At 40.9% G+C, this 20,989-nt stretch overlaps 1 protein-coding gene across 1 annotated transcript; it reads right to left on the bottom strand.

Annotated features, from left to right (window-relative positions):
• Positions 1-1,139: 1,139 nt before the first annotated feature.
• Positions 1,140-11,495, bottom strand: LOC112576633 (kelch-like protein 9). The gene is made up of 6 exons (XM_025259237.1): positions 11,255-11,495; positions 10,128-10,430; positions 9,583-9,711; positions 8,653-8,886; positions 7,186-7,401; positions 1,140-6,613 (listed from the first exon to the last, which is right to left on the bottom strand). Exons 2-6 carry the CDS (start codon positions 10,404-10,406, stop codon positions 5,609-5,611), a joined length of 1,863 nt encoding a protein of 620 aa, XP_025115022.1. The 5' UTR covers positions 10,407-10,430; positions 11,255-11,495; the 3' UTR covers positions 1,140-5,608.
• Positions 11,496-20,989: the final 9,494 nt, after the last annotated feature.

The raw sequence follows: 20,989 nt of genomic DNA, 5'->3' as shown, positions 1-20,989 counted from the left end.
AACAAAACGGTTGCCTGCGGCTGCCTACATCATGGTTATTTCCTTTTCGAGTGGCTCAGGACTTCACAGACTACTATACAAATACTTATTCAAAACAATTGGCATCAACACCTCGTTCTAAAGGCGCCGACCATCTAACGATAGACGCCATGTTTACATCCGGGGCTCTCCCCGATACACTGGCCGTGACAGTCCGATGTGACGTCACGGGGCTAACGGTGCTCCTAGCCCACGTGCTGCTGGGTGCTGGCCCGAAGGCGATCAACATTCACTTGCAGTCCGTAAGTCGCAAAAGGATTAAAAATAATGTGAACAACACGGAGGCACGGACTGGTCCGTGACAGTGCCATTGGTTTTTTTATCACCAGGTGGCAGTAAACCATGGCAGACTCCTCATGCACAAGTTACTAAACTTAAAAGTGGATAACACATGTTGGGGTAGCCCAAAAATAGTACACACTTGTTACCAAGTTCAAAGCTGGACAGCTACTTGCTCAAATACTGGTGTTTATTACCAACAAAAATCTGGTCTATTGATTACTGAAATAATTATCAGAGGAGCACTAGTTAGCGACAAATGCATAACTAATGTATCATTCAAAATCAGCCCTTAATGAAAAGGTACTCTTTGTAATGTGTCTAAATGTCAAGCTTTTTAAAAGCATGTTTTCTTGTAAAGCATGTTGCTGTGCATTCAGTTTTTGTCTGTTATTGATAAGAAACTAATTGTTTTTCATATCCCTTGGAAAGCCATGGGCAACTTATTTAAGAGTTTTCAATGTCGTTTGAAAGCATGCAAGCCTTGCTTTGGCTGAGATATGATGCTGAATCGAGTCTCCTGATTATTATTAAGAACCCTGACAGTGCACACTTTTGTATTTGGTGTGCTGTCATTTGACCACGAGATATCGCTTTGGGTGGGACAGAGCTGTGTAATGAGTGCACATGTATTTGTGTAGATATCACAAATGCACTTATTATTCACCTGTTGACCCCTGAGCCCATTTTCTTTTGTTTCTTTAGTTTACATTTTCATCAACAGTATAAGTACATCTCTAATGTCTCTTGATATCTGCCATAATATGGTCATTGATTACCAGTGCTGTCAATCAATTAGCTTGATTAATAAAAAAATTAAAATCATTTAAACCATTTTATTTGTCCATGTAGAACATGACATTGCTAAAATCAACTCACCACAGGAAATAAATAAGTGGAAATTGTATACATAAAATCAACAAGTGGATTAAGATTTGTCACAGTTCATGAAATTAGCACTGATATTTTGCAGCCAATTCCAGTGCAATGTACAGACACTCCACCACTTTAATGTCCTTGGCTCAGTCATTAATATTAACAATGTGGAACAGCATGTACAGATGCTTAAACAATTTCCTTAAGTTAGCATTTATGATCATCAGGCATCAACGATGTATTATCATCATGTGCGTATGTACTTTTACAAGGTGGATGTGACTTCAGTGCTTGAGAGTGCCTCTTTGTCATGGGTAAGCAGCATCTGGTGGAAACTTTTTTTTTGTGGTTGTCATCTAAGTAACTGTAAATGTTTCTTCAAAAGATTCCAAACAGTAAATCTACAACATTTATTTCTTGGCAGGCATAAAACTTAAAAACGTTGCACAGATCTTTTGGGGTAGATCTCACAACATGTTGCTCTAACAAGGCATCCAAATGAAATGATTTAGTGTCTTTCTTTTCTTCCACAGCCTCACAAGATATTGGCCGATTCTTCTCTGCTAATATTTAGAGATACATCGATACATGCACAAGCCAAATCCCTGGTGAGGCCTAGAACAGGGAGGCATAAGATTATGTTAGATGAACAGAAAATGAATAAACTTGCCTGCAGATGTCTTTGGGGATAAAAAAAGATACTTGTAGGCACTTAAAAAGATCTTACAGCATACAGGATCTTTGAAGCCATTAAGATGGAACAAACTTTATAATAAACTTATTCCATTTTGTCTGCGGAATTCTGCAAATTAGAGATCTCTTGACTTCATCAGATTTATTTATTTTTAAAAACCCCTAAAGATCAGCTGTTTAAAAATAGGCAAAATGCAAAACTGTCATCAGTTATGAAAAAAATGTTTTGAAAAGACTAATCATTCAGACACATTAAAACAAAAAGGTCAAAGGTTGAGAAATCCCCAAATAGAAGATAATCTAAATTATGAAAGCATCTAAAGGGATCTGTTAAATTCTTGATAGCATTTTAGGTTCTGTATTAAGAAATATCGGATAGCTGTAAAAAGGTAATAGTGGTAGAGATCCTCTTGTGTTTCTACTCATTTTCTGAAGAAAATAAACCTTCATGATTTACTTTGGCAAAAGAATCCAAATACAGTTAAAAAATATAAATTTCAACTATGCTTGGTATGTAAATGTTGCCATAGACCAGGAATCCCTGTCCATAAAATTCAAGTTTTCATATCACCAGCTTAAATTGATGGTGGATTTTCAGACAGGTGTTAAATTATTGGACACCTCTTTTAAAAGTAGAAAAAAGTACACGGCAATGACATCAAGTACATCTGCATCTATCATGACCTTTATCGTTGATGCATGTTTTTATACAATTAAAGCAGTCACAGAGGTCTGATGACAAGAAAATGGCAAACTTTTTTTAATAAAATTTTTTTTACCCTAGACACCAAATTGCTTATATTTGTATTTTTATATTGTTCTGATTTTAGGCAAATTTTCTTGACGATTTGGAACACTCTTATGACATGATTTATGCACCTCTCTACATGATGGTAAACACTGCCACAGGTATTTTGAAGATGAACCAGACATGCAATGTTGTTTCATTCATCTTCATCGTATCACACTCAAACCTTTTATAGAACTTCATTACGTCTCTATCACATCACTCTCAAGCCTTTCATAAATTATTTACAATCATGTTTATAATTGAGAAAGAAAGAGCAAGAAAACTGGACTGGCCATTTCTCTTATGTTATTTTAACAGCATTTGCACTCGTGCACACACATATATACACCCACAGGCAAAACATTTCCTTTTTTTCAAACCTCCATAAAGAGGGTTACTGTCATCCATTTTTGCTAAATAAATACTTAAGTGCATCCTCTTTTAAAATAATACAAGCCCTTAGCAGCATGCGGGCTTGAAAAGACCTATTGATTAACTTTTTTGTAAATCTTATGTGCAGCAGTAGTGTGTTCAATAATACTTAGCTGTTTACAGTCATGGCCATTTGCTATGTAGCTCTGTGCTCGTTATCAACATTGACACAGATGCTTTATTATCTATTGCTATATAAATATACTTTATTATCTTTCAACCACAGTCTTAAGAACTCTTTAGTAAAACGGTCAAGGTGGAACGTTTTCCTTTGAGTTGGCAAAAGTAAAAAAAATAATAGTAATTAAATTATAAAAAATGTATGTTAGAGAAACTGATGTTTTAAATACTTTTTTTACCATATTTGTTATGGATGTTCAATGACATCTTCAAGTGCTGCCCTGATGTACCTTTTGCAGACAAGTTTCCTGTTCCAACATAATTTAACCCTGTAAAGTCCTCACACTTTGTGTATGGATAAACCATTAACTCCCTGAACCCAATTTTCTTCCTCTTTGTGTTGACATGCTGTGGCCAAAGGTCACATGATGATTATAGTCACAAGTTCAACCACCAACTCAGATAGGACCTAGGTGCCTGCTGGTGCATTATCGAGCAAGTTTTCAGAAAAACTGACTTCATGGTAAAAGATCCGCAAACTTGAGCAAATTACAGCACATCACCAACTGACAGAAATGAGATGTTTTATTGCCAGTTCTATATCTTAATCAAACAAGTGAGAGTGATGTTTCTTCGCCTAACTTGCTTGAAGAGACTGCTCTGTCTTTTTGTCTTGCTGATTTCTTCTGTCAGCTCTTAGGTGGTCCGGTGTCACCAATACAGCAAGAATTGGCTGTCCTGGGTTCAGATCTCCTCTCGGGCACACTGTTCTTTCTCTGCATGTGGCATCTGTTTACAGAGGAGGCTGCACTGCAGTGATACAGTTGGTGGCTCGGCACAAAACTCCAATCCCCATCACCAGACTTCATTATGTTTCTGGTCGTACCGGCCACTGGACACAATGCCCCCTTCTATCTTAGTGGTTTTGGTTTCTTTTTTGGGGAGACGTTACTGTTGATAAGGATATGTAGATTCCTTCTGACCTTTGTTAAATCTGTAATAGAGCTGCCATACAAATCCTATGGATAACTGTCACGGGAAGCTGAGTTGTTATAGCACTGGCATCTGAACACAGAGGTGTGCAGGTTCAATATCCAGGTGGCACAGCTTCCTCCAGTCAACCAAGCTGTTGGGAATGGGTACCTGACTCCATAGAGGTTTGTGGAAAGCTACCACAGTAAGAGGGAGAGATGGGAACTTCCCTCATCAGAAAGGCTGGTCCTGAGAAAGGTGATCTAACACCATGAACCCTAAAATGACCTTTACCTTTCTTCATAGTTTACAATTTCTATGGGTGTGGCGACTGGTTTACGTGATAGGAATACAAATTGCACTTTTTAATGAACACTTCACTTCTTTCAGCTTGGAGTAAGCAGTGCATTGAATGGATGTGTAAATCTGTCACCTAATGACATCATTGTTTTTATGGAGTACAGATCTGAACCATTTAAAGCTGACATCTTAAACTGTGAAAAAGGCAACACTAGATTCTAGGCATACATTGTGCTTTCACTCCACATGACTGTCATATCTTAATTCTCCCACTTAGTATTTTGTGTCATTCTCTTGCATAAAGTGCACTGAGCTCACTATCATATGAGAAAATATGCTATATAAGTGCTCTTTTTATCTTCTTCTACTACTACTACAAGACTATGGCACATTCTAACAAGACTTAATAACTAGTGTTTTGAACAGTGTGAGTAAATTCTTTGGACTCATTTGTGTAGTCTGAGAAGCATTACTGTTCCCTTTGTACAAAAAAACTTTCTACCTTAGTAATAATAATCATAATTGATATTGGGATGTCTGCTTTACAGGACATTTGTGGAGTGAGTGGGGGCAAACTAAAAATACGAAACTAGTGCACACATTCATCACAGGCCCGTTCTAGCTAAAAGATCTCCAGAATCTGTACAAACAGTACACATTTCAACAACCAAAATCACAAAATCTGTGTAAGACATGACTAAAGATGTCACTGTCCATGCACATTGGAAGCAAGACCAGAACAAAGCATTGCATTTAAATTCATCATGCCTGTTACACTTGGCCAAGATGTAAAAACAATATAAGTTACAGGAAACATTTATCTCACCCTCTCCTACCCCCATGTCAGCCTATAGGGAATGATGGAGAGGGAGAAATAAACAATCAATAGTGGGAAGTTGGGGATCTGCCACCTGGATAACTTATAATTGTGCAAACCCTGCCAATGATGAACAGAGAATGCACTAGACATAGAAACTAGGCAAAAGGGACTTTTATCATTACCATTCTCATGTGTATATCCCTCTTACATAATTTGAATGTTGCCAGTGCTAGTTCTTGAAATGTTTTTAAAAATTCATAGGATGATTTTTAAATGTTCTGAAACAGTTAGACATACTGTGGCAGGGTAAGAATACAACATGCACGACCATATATACGAGTGGGAAACTTTTCTACAAGTCGCATTTCATCCTTGAGTGGGTCAAAAGTTTGAAGAAGATCTGAATAATAGTGTTCGCCGTTGATACCTCCCACTATGTAAACCCTGTTGTCTAAGACACTGGCCCCGGCCTCCCGAATATTGCAGGTGCTTTGGCACAGAGTCCACTGGTCAGCTACAGGACAGTAGTGCTCGACTGTAATGATGGGCACGGGAAACCCGTAGCTGTCCTCTATATTTCCTCCAACCACATACAGCTTTTCTGCCACCTCTACCATCACATGGTTACAGCGACCAGTCAGCATTGACGCTCGCTCTTCCCACACATCTGCTTCTGGCGTGTAGCAGACAACGTTGTTGCTGCAGCCAGAAAAACGCTGACCTCCAGAGATGTAGATCTTTCCCCTACAAACTGCCCCTGCATGGCCGTAGCAGGAATTGGAAATTGATGCCCGCATTTCCCAGTCATTTTTGGCGATGGTAAAACATTCCACTGTACACATCACCATGTTCTCATCTTGTCCACCCACTGCATAGAGTTTTCCATCTAATGCCACAACCACAAAATCTTTGCGGGCTTCTGTCATCGAGGTAAGCTCAAACCAAGAATCAAAACGAGGATCATAGCGGAAACATCTGGCTGTGGCAATCTCGTTGTTTTCGGTACTATCATACTTTCCACCACAAGCATACATAAAGTTGTCAACAACGACAACACTAGGGTTGTAGAGTGGGATGGTAGCATCTCTCAAAAACCCCTGCCGCTGAGTGCGAAATGTGTACGACTCCAGGTTCTGGGCATGGCACATGACCAGGGACTGCATGTCTGAGCGGACCTGCGTGCGGGCTGTTTGCAGCAGCGGTTGCTTGCTGATGACGATGTGGTAGTCCTTGGCCTCGGTGAGCAGTGCACTGCATTCAGCATTCTCCTTCATCACTAGGACCCTGCTGACCTGAAGACAAAGTTAAGAAACTGATGAGGCCAGATGTAGTCCATAACAGACTTATTCAAGTTTTTGTGCAGAGTCCATACTGTTTAATAAATGCTCTGTCAGAAAGCAAACATTCGCCATATTTTGATGGAGCTATTCAACAGACAGCTGCTCATTAAGACCTACCTGAGTGCATTGATTTATCTTGATCACTTCCCCTTTTCTGATGTTAGCAGTTTGGCAGCATTTATATACACGACACTCTCCTCGTTACCTTCATTACTATTATCTTCTTTACCAGGTTTGGTTCAGCTACAGCATATACTTCTCCCATGACTTCCTTCTCAGACAACAGTGATTCTGACATGATTTGATTTTCTCAGGAATGTTACCATTTCTTCTCTTGCCCCACCACTGCTTTCAAACCGATATGATAAAAATAAAATGAAATTATCACAACTGAGCAAGACTGGCTCAAAAGCTGTCATTTCACAAGAACAGTTTATATTTATAAATGACAGTACATTATCATTTTCACTACAATTATAGTGAAATTCTTCCCAAACTTTTTATTATTAAAAAGTCATTCTCACCTTTTCAACTAATTCCTCTCCCGACAATAGGGGCAGACGAATGTTACGCATGAGTTCAGCGACAGATGATTGACGAGCCTCACGATCAAACTTAATCCAGCGCAGAACAAGCTCAAAGAGACGAAATTCTGAGTTCACCCGCAGACTGTTCTCAGCAAGCATGGAAGCCAGCTGTCTAGATGTCAGCTTGTAATACTGGTCTGAGTCAGCCACAACCTATAATAATGAAAATGACGTTTATTATTATACACAATCCTTATTACTGACACAACCACATTGCCTATCCACTGCACTCCCACTTTGGTTTTTAAAGAAATGAAAAGCAAAGAACCATACATCCAAGCACTACTATATGCATATGATGACAACAATGAAGATGCTTAACAGCATGGAATCGCAACATGTAGTCAGGCCAAGGGCCAAGAATATGGAATATAACTGACAGGGGAAGAGGGAAAAATAATAGTACTTTCCCACCAAAAATGCATGCATGCACAAACACACATATATTCAAACACATAATAGAACTGAAGCAAGAATGAAGTTATCTCAACAGATATTTCCAAAACATTTTGTAAACATGCAACAGTTCAAACAGATAATGGAAGTGAGTTCTGCTGTTTGAGTCCAGCCTAAGAGAAGGATAACTTGCCAAACCTTTAGGTTCAAACTCTGGCCAATGTACGAAAGTGTAATCTCTCATTGGACAGTAGACAGTGAGGACTTTAGATATGGAGATGGAGAAGAGCCTACAGATGAAGGTATGACATCACAGTCACTTTGTAACTAACTTGAGCTCAAACAAGTAGCCAGTGAAACATATGGAAAAGCAGTGTGATCTAATTACCTTTTGCTGGCTTAAGAACAAGGTGTGGTGGAAATCTGAACTCTTAATAGTTTGTTAATTATGGGATATGGTCGACCAACAAGCGGAAAGTTGGCATAATCAAGTGTGCGAAGAACTAGTGAATAAACCTGCACCTTTGTTGCCTGAACATCACAGTACAGTTTAATGGCCCTGATCTGCATAATCTGAATGACAAGTATACATTATATGGTGGTCCAGGGTATGATCTCCACTTTAATAGATGGTAGGAGAGAGAACTTGATGGAACAACAGGGATTAATTAAGATACAAGATTCCATCTTGTTATTCAATTTGAGTTTGGGACTGGTCATCCAAAACCTCACACCTGCGATACTACGTCCCAGCCTCATGATAATATTGTCAGCATTGGACCATGAGGAATACAGCTGTGTGATTAGAAAACAACCAGTTGGAAACAGGATTAGTTTGGTGTACATGACGAAAAAACTGGTCCAAGAAGAGGTTTTTGTGAAGCTCCCAATGAAAAACAGAAGGATCAGATAAAACATTATTGACAACCAGCCAAACAGTTTCCAAACCAGCTTGACTTTGTGAGAACTCCATTTAACAACAGTAAATACTTCTGCTGACTCACTGACCTCAAAGTTTTCCAGGATGAACTGGCGAGCTCTTGCACTCATGCTGGACAGAGTATACAACTCAGCCAAGTTGAGGATGTCCACACAGTTGTCAACACTGATGGCCATCTCCAGGTACTTGCTGCACAGTTCCACCGCAATCTGCACCTGCAGGTGTGTAGCAGCAGACAGAACTTCTTCCACATTTTCAATAGTCAGAGCCAGCATTCCAGTGTACACAAAATCCACTACCACCTGCATCAACATTAAAGCTGATACATTAACAAATGCATGCATACAGATTTGTTGTATACTTGAAACTTGAGATTAACTTATAGCAATCACCTCCCTTTCAGGAAAATGCAGGTCGACACATTCTGGCAATTTTTATGCCAGAAAAACTGTATTGTTGTTATTATCAAAGTTAGTAGAATTTAATTGTTTTCACTTTGAATGTGATTTGGAGGGGGTAGGGAGTGGGAGCAAATAAAGAAATATCTGTATTCTGTCCCCAAGTCAACTATGACAACAAATCTGATTATTAATAAACATGGATGGAAGTATTTAATATAATATTTTATCAACATACAGATTTGTAAGGATCTCTGGGTAAATAACAGGACTTGTAAAACTTTACCTGGAAAACAACTGAATATAAGGACTTGCATGGTCTTTGTGAACCTTATATAAGTATATACTCACCACTGCTGAAGTAAACATTAAAAGTAATAAAAACAATTTATCCAGGATATGATCACACTTTGATGGAGAAATTGAGACAAAAAGAACATGGAGACGGAAGGATGAGCAACAGATCTGACAAATAATAACTGATAAACATAGAAAACCATACAGAAATCTGTCAGTATTTCTCACATCCACACCCACATATACTCTTTGACACACATATGGAGAAGAAAAAAAAAAAAAACTGCTTAATTGACAACAAACCTTAAGACCACCTGCTGTGACACCTTTGAGCTCCACACACTGCTCTCGGCTTTCTCGCATACTACCAGTCAACATAACTCGGAAATAGTCGCTACAAGCTGCCATAGCTGCCTTGTGTACTTTGATTTCCTAAAAAAACAGATTCAAAGTCTTTGCATAAATCCTGCATCATCATGTCACAATTATTGCCATTTAATGTGCTTGCAACATATATCCATAGTTGTGGTTGAACCAAGTGGTAGTTTTCTTAATAATAACAATCATCTCCCTTGGAATAAAACTTCATTTAATGTGATCTATTTTATCATTAGAGCCATGTCAACTTGCTTTTGTCACTGCTTCAGCTGTCTGATGTCGATTTGCTACATTAAGATTCATTTCCTACTATCTCTTTGTCTTTATTCTAATCAGGTATAGCTGCATGTACAGTAAGCACAAGAAGAATGCTTGTTATTATAAAATCAGGCATTATACCATTATTATTTATGTTTTAAAAGAACAAATATATAATACCTTCTGTAAACATAATTATCAAAGAAACTTACTTCTCCTTCAGCAATAACAGAATAATCACAAAGAGTTGAGTTGTAGCGTAGCTCCTGCAGACCTTGTAACAAGCGACAGCAGTGATTTTTGGACACCACACCACGACCAGTTATTGTTGTTGTTGTTGTTGCTGCTGTTGAACACTCATCACTTATCAATGGCATGGACTGTCCATCTGCAGGATTTATTAAGGGTCGAGCTGCCCGATCGCACGCACTCATCATGAAGTGAGCTGGTGGGCATCGGCTGCCATATGTGGTTGGTCGTTTTGGTGGCATGGTATCTGTGCATTTGCTGTAATGCTTTTAAGCAAACAAAGATGCTTATTACCTTGACAATCAGACTCTATGGTCTGAGACGAGAATTGATTTTTAAAAAAATATTTCATCTCACCTCATTTTTACACGCACACATATCACTTACCATACTCTTTGTAAAATGAAAACATAATCCCAGTTTTATAAATATACGAATATAAACTACTGTATACCTCTTACAAAAATCAAACACTCTTAATGTTAGTTTATTTCATGACTAGTTTATCGATGTATAAATTTTAATTACTATACGGAAATACCCTCTTTAACACTTAAGATTGAAAACGTCCCTATTCTGACAACCAAAATAATTTACTTATTTAGGAACCAAGTTCATAATTATAAACAAGTATGCATCATTGTTTGTTAAATAATAAATTATCTATGTAATGATGTATCAAAAGTGCTGTACGTGGCCTAAAGTTTTTCGAGATATTGTAGAGGTAACTACTGATGCGGTTAACTTGATCTGTGGGTATGGAGTAGGATTTGTAATACATGTATATCTTTATTGGATTTCGGTAAATTATAAAGCCAAGTAAGCTAAGATTATACGTCAACTAAACAATATAACAGCAAGACGTCTGTGGCCATACACAGAATATAATGAACAGTAACCATAAATGAATACAAAGATAAGCAATACGGAACTTCTCCAGTAAAGGTATGAAATTTTTTAAAATGTCTTCTAACGTTTTTACCAATCCACCAACAGATAATGGAAAAATAGTGAGGTAAATCTTTTTAACATTTACACTTAACATTTCCAAAGCAGGAGCTGAGGGCAAATTAAAGATTAAATTACGTACCTCCAGGCCCTACTTTCCGTCCTCGATATTATTGCTATCAACAACCGATCTGTTTCCTGTTGATGCCGTGACGTCGATCAATTAGCAGTTCATTATCCTGACATTTTATTGCAATATAATTAGATAATTCAATCTTTTTTATCTATAATGTACATCTATTTGAAATTAATGGTCGAAAAAGAAAGACGACGATAACGAATGCAGCAACAGTTTATGCTGCAAGTCGCCGACACACACGCAATCAAGCTGACATGAGTCTAAATGCAGCTCTCAGGAGCCAGCTTCTCATTGGCTGAAATGATCACATGATCGCCACACAACGGCACGTGACTTGATGGCGCTTAAAATGTCGATTTGAAAGAAGGAAGGCAGTAGATAAGCACGGAATTCGTCGATGTTAAGGTTAAACCAGGCGCCATTATCCAGCGTAGGTGTTCCTTCGAGTGTTTGCCTCATCGGTAATCAAATAGAGTACAGCTTCGTCATTTTCCTCGCCCCGTGTAGCTTCCTGCAATGTATCTGACTATATATCCATCTTCGACACCATAACTCAGTCCTCAATCTTGTCATCCAAACTAACTGTCAGTCTGTCATTCCAAACTGGTTAAATGCTTACAGTGACTCTTTGTCCCAGTGGCAATGTAGGTCGGGCTTATAGAGCGCTGAGCGTTCTCTGGTGGTTGCTTGGAGCGAGCTTGGCACCGGGCAGACCACGGTATCCCCAAGCTGGGTCCAAGCATGGCCAAAGCTTGCGTGTTTTCTGGGATGATGATGATGCCAAGGAATTATCTTGTAAGGACTTTGTGAGGACCTTGTACGCAATTGTAAGGACAAAAACGATAGCATTAACTCCTCGATCGTTGTTTCAAATGTACATTTCACGAGAGGTTGCTTGGCTGCTTATTGGTTGCTGATGAATATTAATTACGTGTCAGCATCAGCGGCTGTATCATGGCGAAAAATAATCAAATAGCAATACAATTAAAATATAAATTATACATTACAGGTACTAATAAAAGAATCTTCGCGGAGAGTGTCCCGAGACGAGATCTGAACTCAGAACATTTTGACTGCGACAAGCGAGTGTCTTAACACTATATTACTTGTGTATTGCTGTTGTTGACATCTTTATACCGAAGGTTAGATCGAGCAGCCAGTGATTCTTCTCCAAGATGTCTTTTGGGAGGCGGCCATTCTTCATGCAATGGACATGTCCTACCATCATAGCCAATGTTGTCCGAGACAAGTAAGCATGCCGGGAAGGCCAACACAAGACAGGGTCTTGGCATTGAGTTCCCTGCCCTGTCGTGGATGTGCCAAAACTGCGACGAATGTTCCGCAGGTGAATGGCGTTAAATCTCTCTTGTGTGGGTCTAGCACTTGTTCTGTTTTCTTTATTTTTCTCCTTTATTTCTTCTTTTTTTTTTTTTTTTTTTGTAACTGAGCACACTTACAAAGTCCCATTGGAACTAATAAATTCGGTTATTTATCATTTGTCACGTGGTTCATGATTTAGTGGTTCAGCAGTATGCCGATGACGCAGGCGTTGTACAATGTTATCGCCCTTGGAACTGTTCATCACAGGAGTGAAAAGACAGACGAGTTCTGTAACTTTATTTCCAATCATCTGATTGATTCCCGTGTCCTGGGTCAGGTTGTCGGTGATGGTAGATTTAAGGTAAGTGAACTGGTAAACAACTTCGAGTTCATATATAGTTCTCAATGGAGATGGTTGGGGGCGTATCTGTAATCTGCCCTAATCTGTTCTGCTGATGGACAGCCTCAAATCGCTGCAGGCCGTAGAAAGGGTCCAGCAGTGACTGAAGGTTAGTGTCGTAAAAGCTGTGCCCTCTATAAAAGGCTTGTCTGTAATGATAACTTCAAGTACCTTTTATTTTGGATCTGAGCTGGCAAGATTGAAAAGTGTGCCGCCTGGAATATTGTACAGAATGATTCTCTTATTTTGTGTGTGTGTGTAGAAAGTGTCTTCCGAGAGCAGAGCAAAGAAAATTCTGTAGAGTACAGGAAGAAGGACAAAGAGTTGCTTAACGGTGGTGTGGGTGATAAAAGGCTCAGATGAGATACCGTTTAATTTTACGGTCTACAGCACATCGGTGGGGAAGGAGTCAATCATGTTCAGTAATTTAAATAGGTAGCCGGTCTTTAGAAGGATTTTAAAGAAACCATTTTTGCTAACCAGATCAAACACCGTCATGAGGTCGATGAAAGTGATGTACTGTGGCACTTTTGCTGAAGTTGATGAAAAAAGACTATCAGGTCAACAGTGGACCTCTCTCTAAGTCGCACTGTGACATTGGGAAGCCACGCTGTGCAGGTTTCTGTCAACTGGTCAGGAGGACCCGAACTAAAGAGTTTGCCAACGATGTTTATGAGAGAGGTTCCTCTGTAGTTATTGCAGTCATTTCTTGGCTCTTTATTCTCATAGAGGGTCGGCGTCTATCAGGTCTTGCGGTGCGATTTCTTCTTGCCAGCACCGACTAAAGCCTAAACTGCGATATCTGCAGAGGAGGGGTACATTGGTGCTGGAGCCAGTGTCTTAACCGAGACCGTTAGGACTGATTACTTTCGTGCACCTCATTACGAGGAGGTCCGTAGCTGCGGAAATAGTCGATCGATGTTACATCCTCCATCCTCTCTGTACCACGCATCAGACGAGAGAGAGAGAATAATCGGCAGACGCTCCTTTTCCTTCCTTGGCCCCAACGTCTGGAGTTCTCTGACTCCTTCTCTTCACGTGTCTACGCTCTAAGTGCCGCCTCAAAAATCCACCTTTTGATGCAAAGTAGATAACTGACTTTTGAATACCTCGATAACTCGAGAGAACGAAAGAATAAAGTATTTATCTTGTATCTTGGCAACTTTTTGTGACGATGTCCTCTCCCTCCATCGCTACTGTACCTTCCCCAATCCCCATCCCTTAGGTACCCGCTCTATATGGTGGGTGGAGGGGGAGTGCACTATGTCAGTAGGGTATCGAACTAGCTGGACACCTTAGTTCTGACCACAAGACTGTCCTCATCCCTTACGATCTGTGTCCAGATCAGCCAGCCAGCCGGCCGGCCGGCCAAATCGCTATGTCCAAATTTGGACACGAAGACACCGAGGAGTGCGGACGCACCCTGCAGGGTAGAAAGGCTTTCCCCGCCTCCACCCCCGCTATCCTGCCTCTTGACCTCAGCAGCCTGTGTGCACAGAGAAGATCGCCCAGGACACCAATGACGTCACAGCCTCGCCTTGCGGGCGGCAACGGGCATGACTCTGGCGGTATGCGGAAATGCAAGATAAGGCGAGTGACGCAAACGCAGGGAACACGGCTATTCTCACACTCGCAATTTCCTATCTGTGTGTGTGTGTGTGTGAGCGCTTACTTGTTTGCTTGCGTGCACATGAATGCGGCTGTTAGAGAGAGCGAGAGAGATTGTCGTCTTAGTGACCGTTGGTCAGTTATGACGCAGTGCAGGCTGGCGGTTTGTGACGTAGAGAGTCGCAGATGACTTGCTACATGTTAGTGAAGACAGCATAGACGGGACTAGCGTTAGCCACACCACACTGTCAATACGACTAGCTGCACCAAGCAACAAGAACCAGGCTAAATGTAGCAACAGCAACAAGAACGAGGCTAAATGTAGCAACACAGCAACAAGAACGAGGCTAAATGTAGCAACACCGCAACAAGAACGAGGCTAAATGTAGCAACACCGCAACAAGAACGAGGCTAAATGTAGCAACACAGCAACAAGAACGAGGCTAACTGTAGCAACACCGCAACAAGAACGAGGCTAACTGTAGCAACACCGCAACAAGAACGAGGCTAACTGTAGCAACACCGCAACAAGAACGAGGCTAAATGTAGCAACACCGCAACAAGAACGAGGCTAACTGTAGCAACACCGCAACAAGAACGAGGCTAACTGTAGCAATACTAAGACTACGTATTTGAAGTCTTTCAGTTCTGCTCTTCAGTTTCAAGAAATGCTTGAGAAATAGAAGAGCTGAAGGTAGTTCCTTGATCTTACGGTGGTAGGAAGTGAGGAGTTACAGCCCTCGCTTATCTCAGGGCGATGACCACGTCCTCTTCCTTCCTCGGTTCTTCGCCTTTCCCAGTCCTGTACTCGCTGGGCCAAGTGAGTGAAGTACACTGCGCCACACGGGTGTCGAACCGGCGCGCCTTACCGTTCAGATATCGTTCGTCTAATCGCTCGGCGACCCGCTCGCTGCACAACCTCAGCAAATGACGACAAACATCAAAAAAAAAAAAAATGAATTGTGGCAAAATGGTTAAAAAGTTCATGTGCATCAAACTGAGGTTCTGCTTAGAGAGAAGGAGTCTTGGGTTGGCAAGATGGAAGTGGCTCAGTGACATATGTTGGGGTGATTATACCGGGTGTGGGCAGGATGAGCGGCCATAAATGTAAACATGTTTGTGTACAGCGTGTGTTGGATGTGTCACGAGTGTCACACAGTGTGGTCACACAAATACACAGAAAACCCTGATCATCCAATGCATTAAGACAAAAAGTTCCACACGTGACCTGCATGAAGAATGGTCATCATGGTGCTGTCCACTCACTGGTGCTCGTGACGTACATCCGGGTATTGTGCCCTCGTGACGTAAGGCAAGTGACGTAATTGTAACGTCCATTCGCCCACCTGCCTGGTGGCGGACGTGCGTACATTCGCGCTGCAGTTTATTTTGGAGAAGAATGTGAGATTTTGCTGGAAGCCGCGCCTTCAGCTGTCCTGAGTGAAGAAGAATGATTAATTAAGCAGAAAGAAAACAGTGGAAGCTTCCGCCAAACGCAGGTGCATTGCTGACTTTAAAAATGGCGTTTGTTGTCCATCTATCACAACGCTGCACCGCTATAGTCTGCGTGTCGATATTTCAATCGGTCACCGTGGGAATATTTAAGTGAGACCTTAACGTTTCAATTTGGATTATTTAAAACCAATGAAGGATATTGTTTAAAAAATTGCCATTAGCCTCCTGATAGACCGCAACATGGGGCACTGTAGTCAGAGCTGAGTTGTGCACTTTTGGAGATAATAATAATAATAATAATAATATGAAAAATAAATAAGGACAAATGACCAAAGAGGAACAAAAGTTAAAACAAGTGCTAGTTACAAGACAAAGATAAGGCGATTGGTGCATCGTACCTAGACACAAAAGCGCTTCATCTTACATCTAAAACCATTTGTAAAGCGCATCAACAACACAAGCACACATACAACCAACAGTTCACTCATGGTTGAGCAGCTGGACTGCAGCTGGTACAAATAATTTCAAGTGACTATTCTGCATACAAACAAATCAGAAGTCAGTAAAACAAATTCTCCTGGTGTAGACAACATGTCACGATTTTGTGGATCCCCAAAAGAAGCCAAACCTCTCTGATTTACATCAGTTACATCAGAACAAATATTACACTACTGTTCAAATTGTTTCTGTCATGGACAGATAAACGTTAGAACCAGTATACACAGGAAAAACGAAAAAAAAAAAAAGACTTTCAATGAATTAATGATAAAAAAAAAAACTGACACAAGATTACTGTGCTGACTGACAAACTTCATTTGTTGAGAAAGATGGAGTTTTTGTTGAACACGTCTAACAATATATTCAGTGTTTACATCCCATTTAAAGGTGTAGTAAGTTCTGTGACGGCGGTGATAAGGCTGTGGTGTGCTGTGTGACGTCAGCGAGGGACAGGTAGGGTCGGGCATTGTGAAGATTTGAACTCGAGTGATCGGTGGTGTGAGGTTAGTTGGATTAGTGAGATATATATATATATCAGTGATAACAATCAAGATGGCTGTGACCAATGTCCAACCATATCATGTCATCAGTTGACACTGGGATCGAGTTGACATCATCGGAGGACGAGAGAGACGAAAGAGTCCCGTGTAAATTCTCTTATTAAACACAACATCCTATAAAACATTCAACGTTTTCCACATGAACAGACACGAACATAGACGAGATTCAAACTGATCTTACTCTTTACAAGATTCTAAGCAGTTTTATTTTGCTTTACAATCACTTTAAGTCGGCAATAAAAAAAAAAACCAAAAACAGTGCCCAGGTACCTGAAAGTGTCGATGGCCTCAAATCTCAATTTGTGGCAATTGTGCTAAGAAATAATTCCTTGTTGCAGTATTTGACAACGTGAACAACCCATTGTCACCGTCTCACCGAGTGCTAAAGAAAGGCAAGCATGGCGGTCAAGAAACCCACGTACACCATCATCTTGACTACAAGACACGCAGCCGTGCGTGAAGACCTTCATGGCGGGCATGAACACAAGTCCCTCTGCCATCAAAGGTGAACAGCCATGCATTTTGAAAGTAAACCGAAAGTTTTGTGAGAAAGTACCAGCAGCAACCGGCGGCCTTCAGGCAGATGTTTGTGGCCGTGTGAGTGAGTCCACGTGTGAGTCTTCACGTTCGTGACAACAGCTGCCGGCAAGGAAGGACATTTCAGAACAATCTGTCTTTTTGAACTTCATTTCCATTTGTAAACATAAAAATATGTTAGGCTTTACTTTAAGCACATTTTAACTTTATCAAAAGCAAAATATTAAAACGCTAATTGTCAGATGAACAATTAATTTTTTCTGTAAAAAGATAAAGATAATTACGTCAACGTTTTTAATTTGATGGTAAGGGAGGAACAAAAATGTAGATCTCAGCTGAATTTCTCTCGACTGACCACAGCTCGGGTTATTGTTAGGCCGACAGGTAAATCTTGTGAAAGATAAATCTAGACTGGTGATTGGCTGGTTAAAACCTTCAGACTTCCGGTCTTAGAACACTCGACAAAATACAGATATGACGTGATGGCATGACGTTAAGTCTCACGTCACAATATGACGCAACATTGTAAATTTACAAAGTGAAGTCGCAATACATTACAGTATGATGTCACAATGTGAAGACGCAATACATAACATTATGACGTTACAATCTGACTTGACAGTGTGAAGTCACACTCTATGACAATATGACGTCACAATAAGACGTAGCCATGACGTAGTATGCACCAGACCACAGTACAGAGCAGCTACGTCAGCAGCCATTTCTGTGTGGGATTCACTCAACTGACTTTATTAACGACACGGCGCAGGAAGCGGCCATGAAAGATGTGAACGAAGTGAACGAAAATAACGTTAGTTCCTGTTTGAACTCGGCTGTGAACTCCTGGTGACAGATGACGTGAATTCCTCACCACGTGATTTACCGTCTGCACGTGTCCGACATGTCCACAAACTGGAGTCGATTCAACATCCGACTACAGATTGTCCTTATTATTCAAATTACTCGTCTGCGAGCATGCGCACGCGCACGCGCGAACAAGCACTAACAGACAAGAGAGGGTCGCGCACCCACGTCAACACACACAGAGTTCTGTTGAAGTCTGTTCATTTTTACACGAGAATGAAGGGCGCCGACCATCCAACAGTGTCGTGGTTATTACGTGTCAAGTGTCAAGGGTCACATTTACTGACACTGGTGTCAAACTTCCCTTCAGGTTACTTGCTGATCTGAACGTCAGTTATTAACATGAGTGACAAGAACGTTTCTTGTTTCGAATAACAAAAGAGGAAAAGGTAAACTGAAGAACTGAACACAAGTGTGATTTATATCGACTGGACACGCACACACACACGCACGCGCGCGCACACACACACACACACATATGCGCAGGTCAGCCAGTGCTGATCAATCAATGTTTAATTACTTCGTAGCCGAATCATTGCATGATGATGCGACTGTAGGCGGTGGTCAAAGCCACTCGTGCAGTGGTCGAATCGTCCAGCCTACTATTGTCCGAGAAGAAAACTAAAATTTAATTTACATTGGCTGAAAGTTCATATCAGGGCAAAGCAAAATACAGGTCCAGCCACAGCTGAGCTTCGAACGAAGCACCTTTCAAGCAGAGCTGTAGCTTGTAGTCACTTGCCTTTTATGGTATTTCTTGTCACTAACAGTTTCTGTCTGTCCTAGTGACATTGTGTCATTCCATCTTTCACTGACACTGTCTTGTTCTGTCTCATCAGCACTGTTGTATGTCATGTCTCACTGACACTGTCTTGTTCTGCTTCACTGACACTGTCTTGTTGTGTCTCACCAGCACTGTTGTATGTCATGTCTCACTGACACTGTCTTGTTCTACTTCACTGACACTGCTGTATGTCATGTCTCACTGACACTGTCTTGTTGTGTCTCACCAGCACTGTTGTATGTCATGTCTCACTGACACTGTCTTGTTGTGTCACCAGCACTGTTGTATGTCATGTCTCACTGACACTGTCTTGTTCTGCTTCACTGACACTGTCTTGTTGTGTCTCACAGCACTGTTGTATGTCATGTCTCACTGACACTGTCTTGTGTGTTGTTGTATGTGTCTCACTGACACACACTGTTGTATGTCATGTCTCACTGACACTGACACTGTCTTGTTGTGTCTCACAGCACTGTTGTATGTCATGTCTCACTGACACTGTCTTGTTGTGTCACCAGCACTGTTGTATGTCATGTCTCACTGACACTGTCTTGTTGTGTCTCACCACACTGTTGTATGTCATGTCTCACTGACACTGTCTTGTTGTGTCACCAACACTATTGTATGTCATGTCTCACTGACACTGTCTTGTTGTGTCACCAACACTATTGTATGTCATGTCTCACTGACACTGTCTTGTTGTGTCTCACAACCCTGTTGTATGTCATGTCTCACTGACAGTCTTGTTCTGCTTCACTGTTGTGTCACCAACACTATTGTATGTGACATCTCACCGCCATTATCTTTCTCAGGACACCGGCCAACTACAGGCAGTGTGAAAGGTCAAGCCTCACTGACAGTCTAATTAGAGTTCTTCGTGACCTCCACTTCGCCGAAAGTTCATTTCCTGGCTTTCTCCTGATGCCCATGTGAGACCGTTGGTGGCCAGTGTTCTGCTGGTAAGTGATGGTGAACTGAAGTCTTCTTCTATTGCCCTTTGATAGCAGTCCCTCCCTCTCACCCACCTCACCCACCTACATCTAGTATGACGGACCAAGAAAAAAATGAGTCCACCCGTCCTTAAATTCGTGGAGGTCGGTTGGCACAACGGGTAGCGCCTGTCACAGTGAGGGTTGGCTGTCCTGGGTTCAGCTCTCGTCTCGGGTACGCTGTTCTTTCATGTGACCTCTGTTTACAGACCTGGCTGCCTTGCCATGATGTAGTCTTAGTTGCTGGCTCGGCGTAAAACACCAGTTCCCCTCCCCCACCCCAGTCATTAATTTCAATTAGACAAAAGAAGTTATTTGTTCTTTTATCGTTAACATGAACTACAGAACAATTTTCAATTTTGTTAACTCTCCTTCACTTCGTTATTCCGTTATTTCAATTATACTTAAAAATTTAAATAATTTTAGCTTTGTTGTAAAAACATCAAACGTGATTTTCTGAAACATTGCATGCCACTTTTAATTAAGCAGAATGATTAACATACACAAAAAGCGTGATGGAAACGTGTATCATGAATATTAGATTGAGCGAGCCATCCATCAAACCATACCTCCCTAAGGCTGATTTTAATTTAAAAAATCTAAATTTGACTTCTTATTTTCCTCCCTTATCTTCACGGACAGTTTTAACTTCAGTGTCGCAATAAGGGGGAGACAAAAAAACTTGTGGAGACGAGAGAAGATGTCAGCGAAAATAAATCCAGG

This window comes from Pomacea canaliculata, linkage group LG12 (genome assembly GCF_003073045.1).
Source record: "Pomacea canaliculata isolate SZHN2017 linkage group LG12, ASM307304v1, whole genome shotgun sequence".
NCBI lineage: Eukaryota > Metazoa > Mollusca > Gastropoda > Architaenioglossa > Ampullariidae > Pomacea > Pomacea canaliculata.
This window is presented reverse-complemented; position numbering and strand designations above follow the sequence as displayed.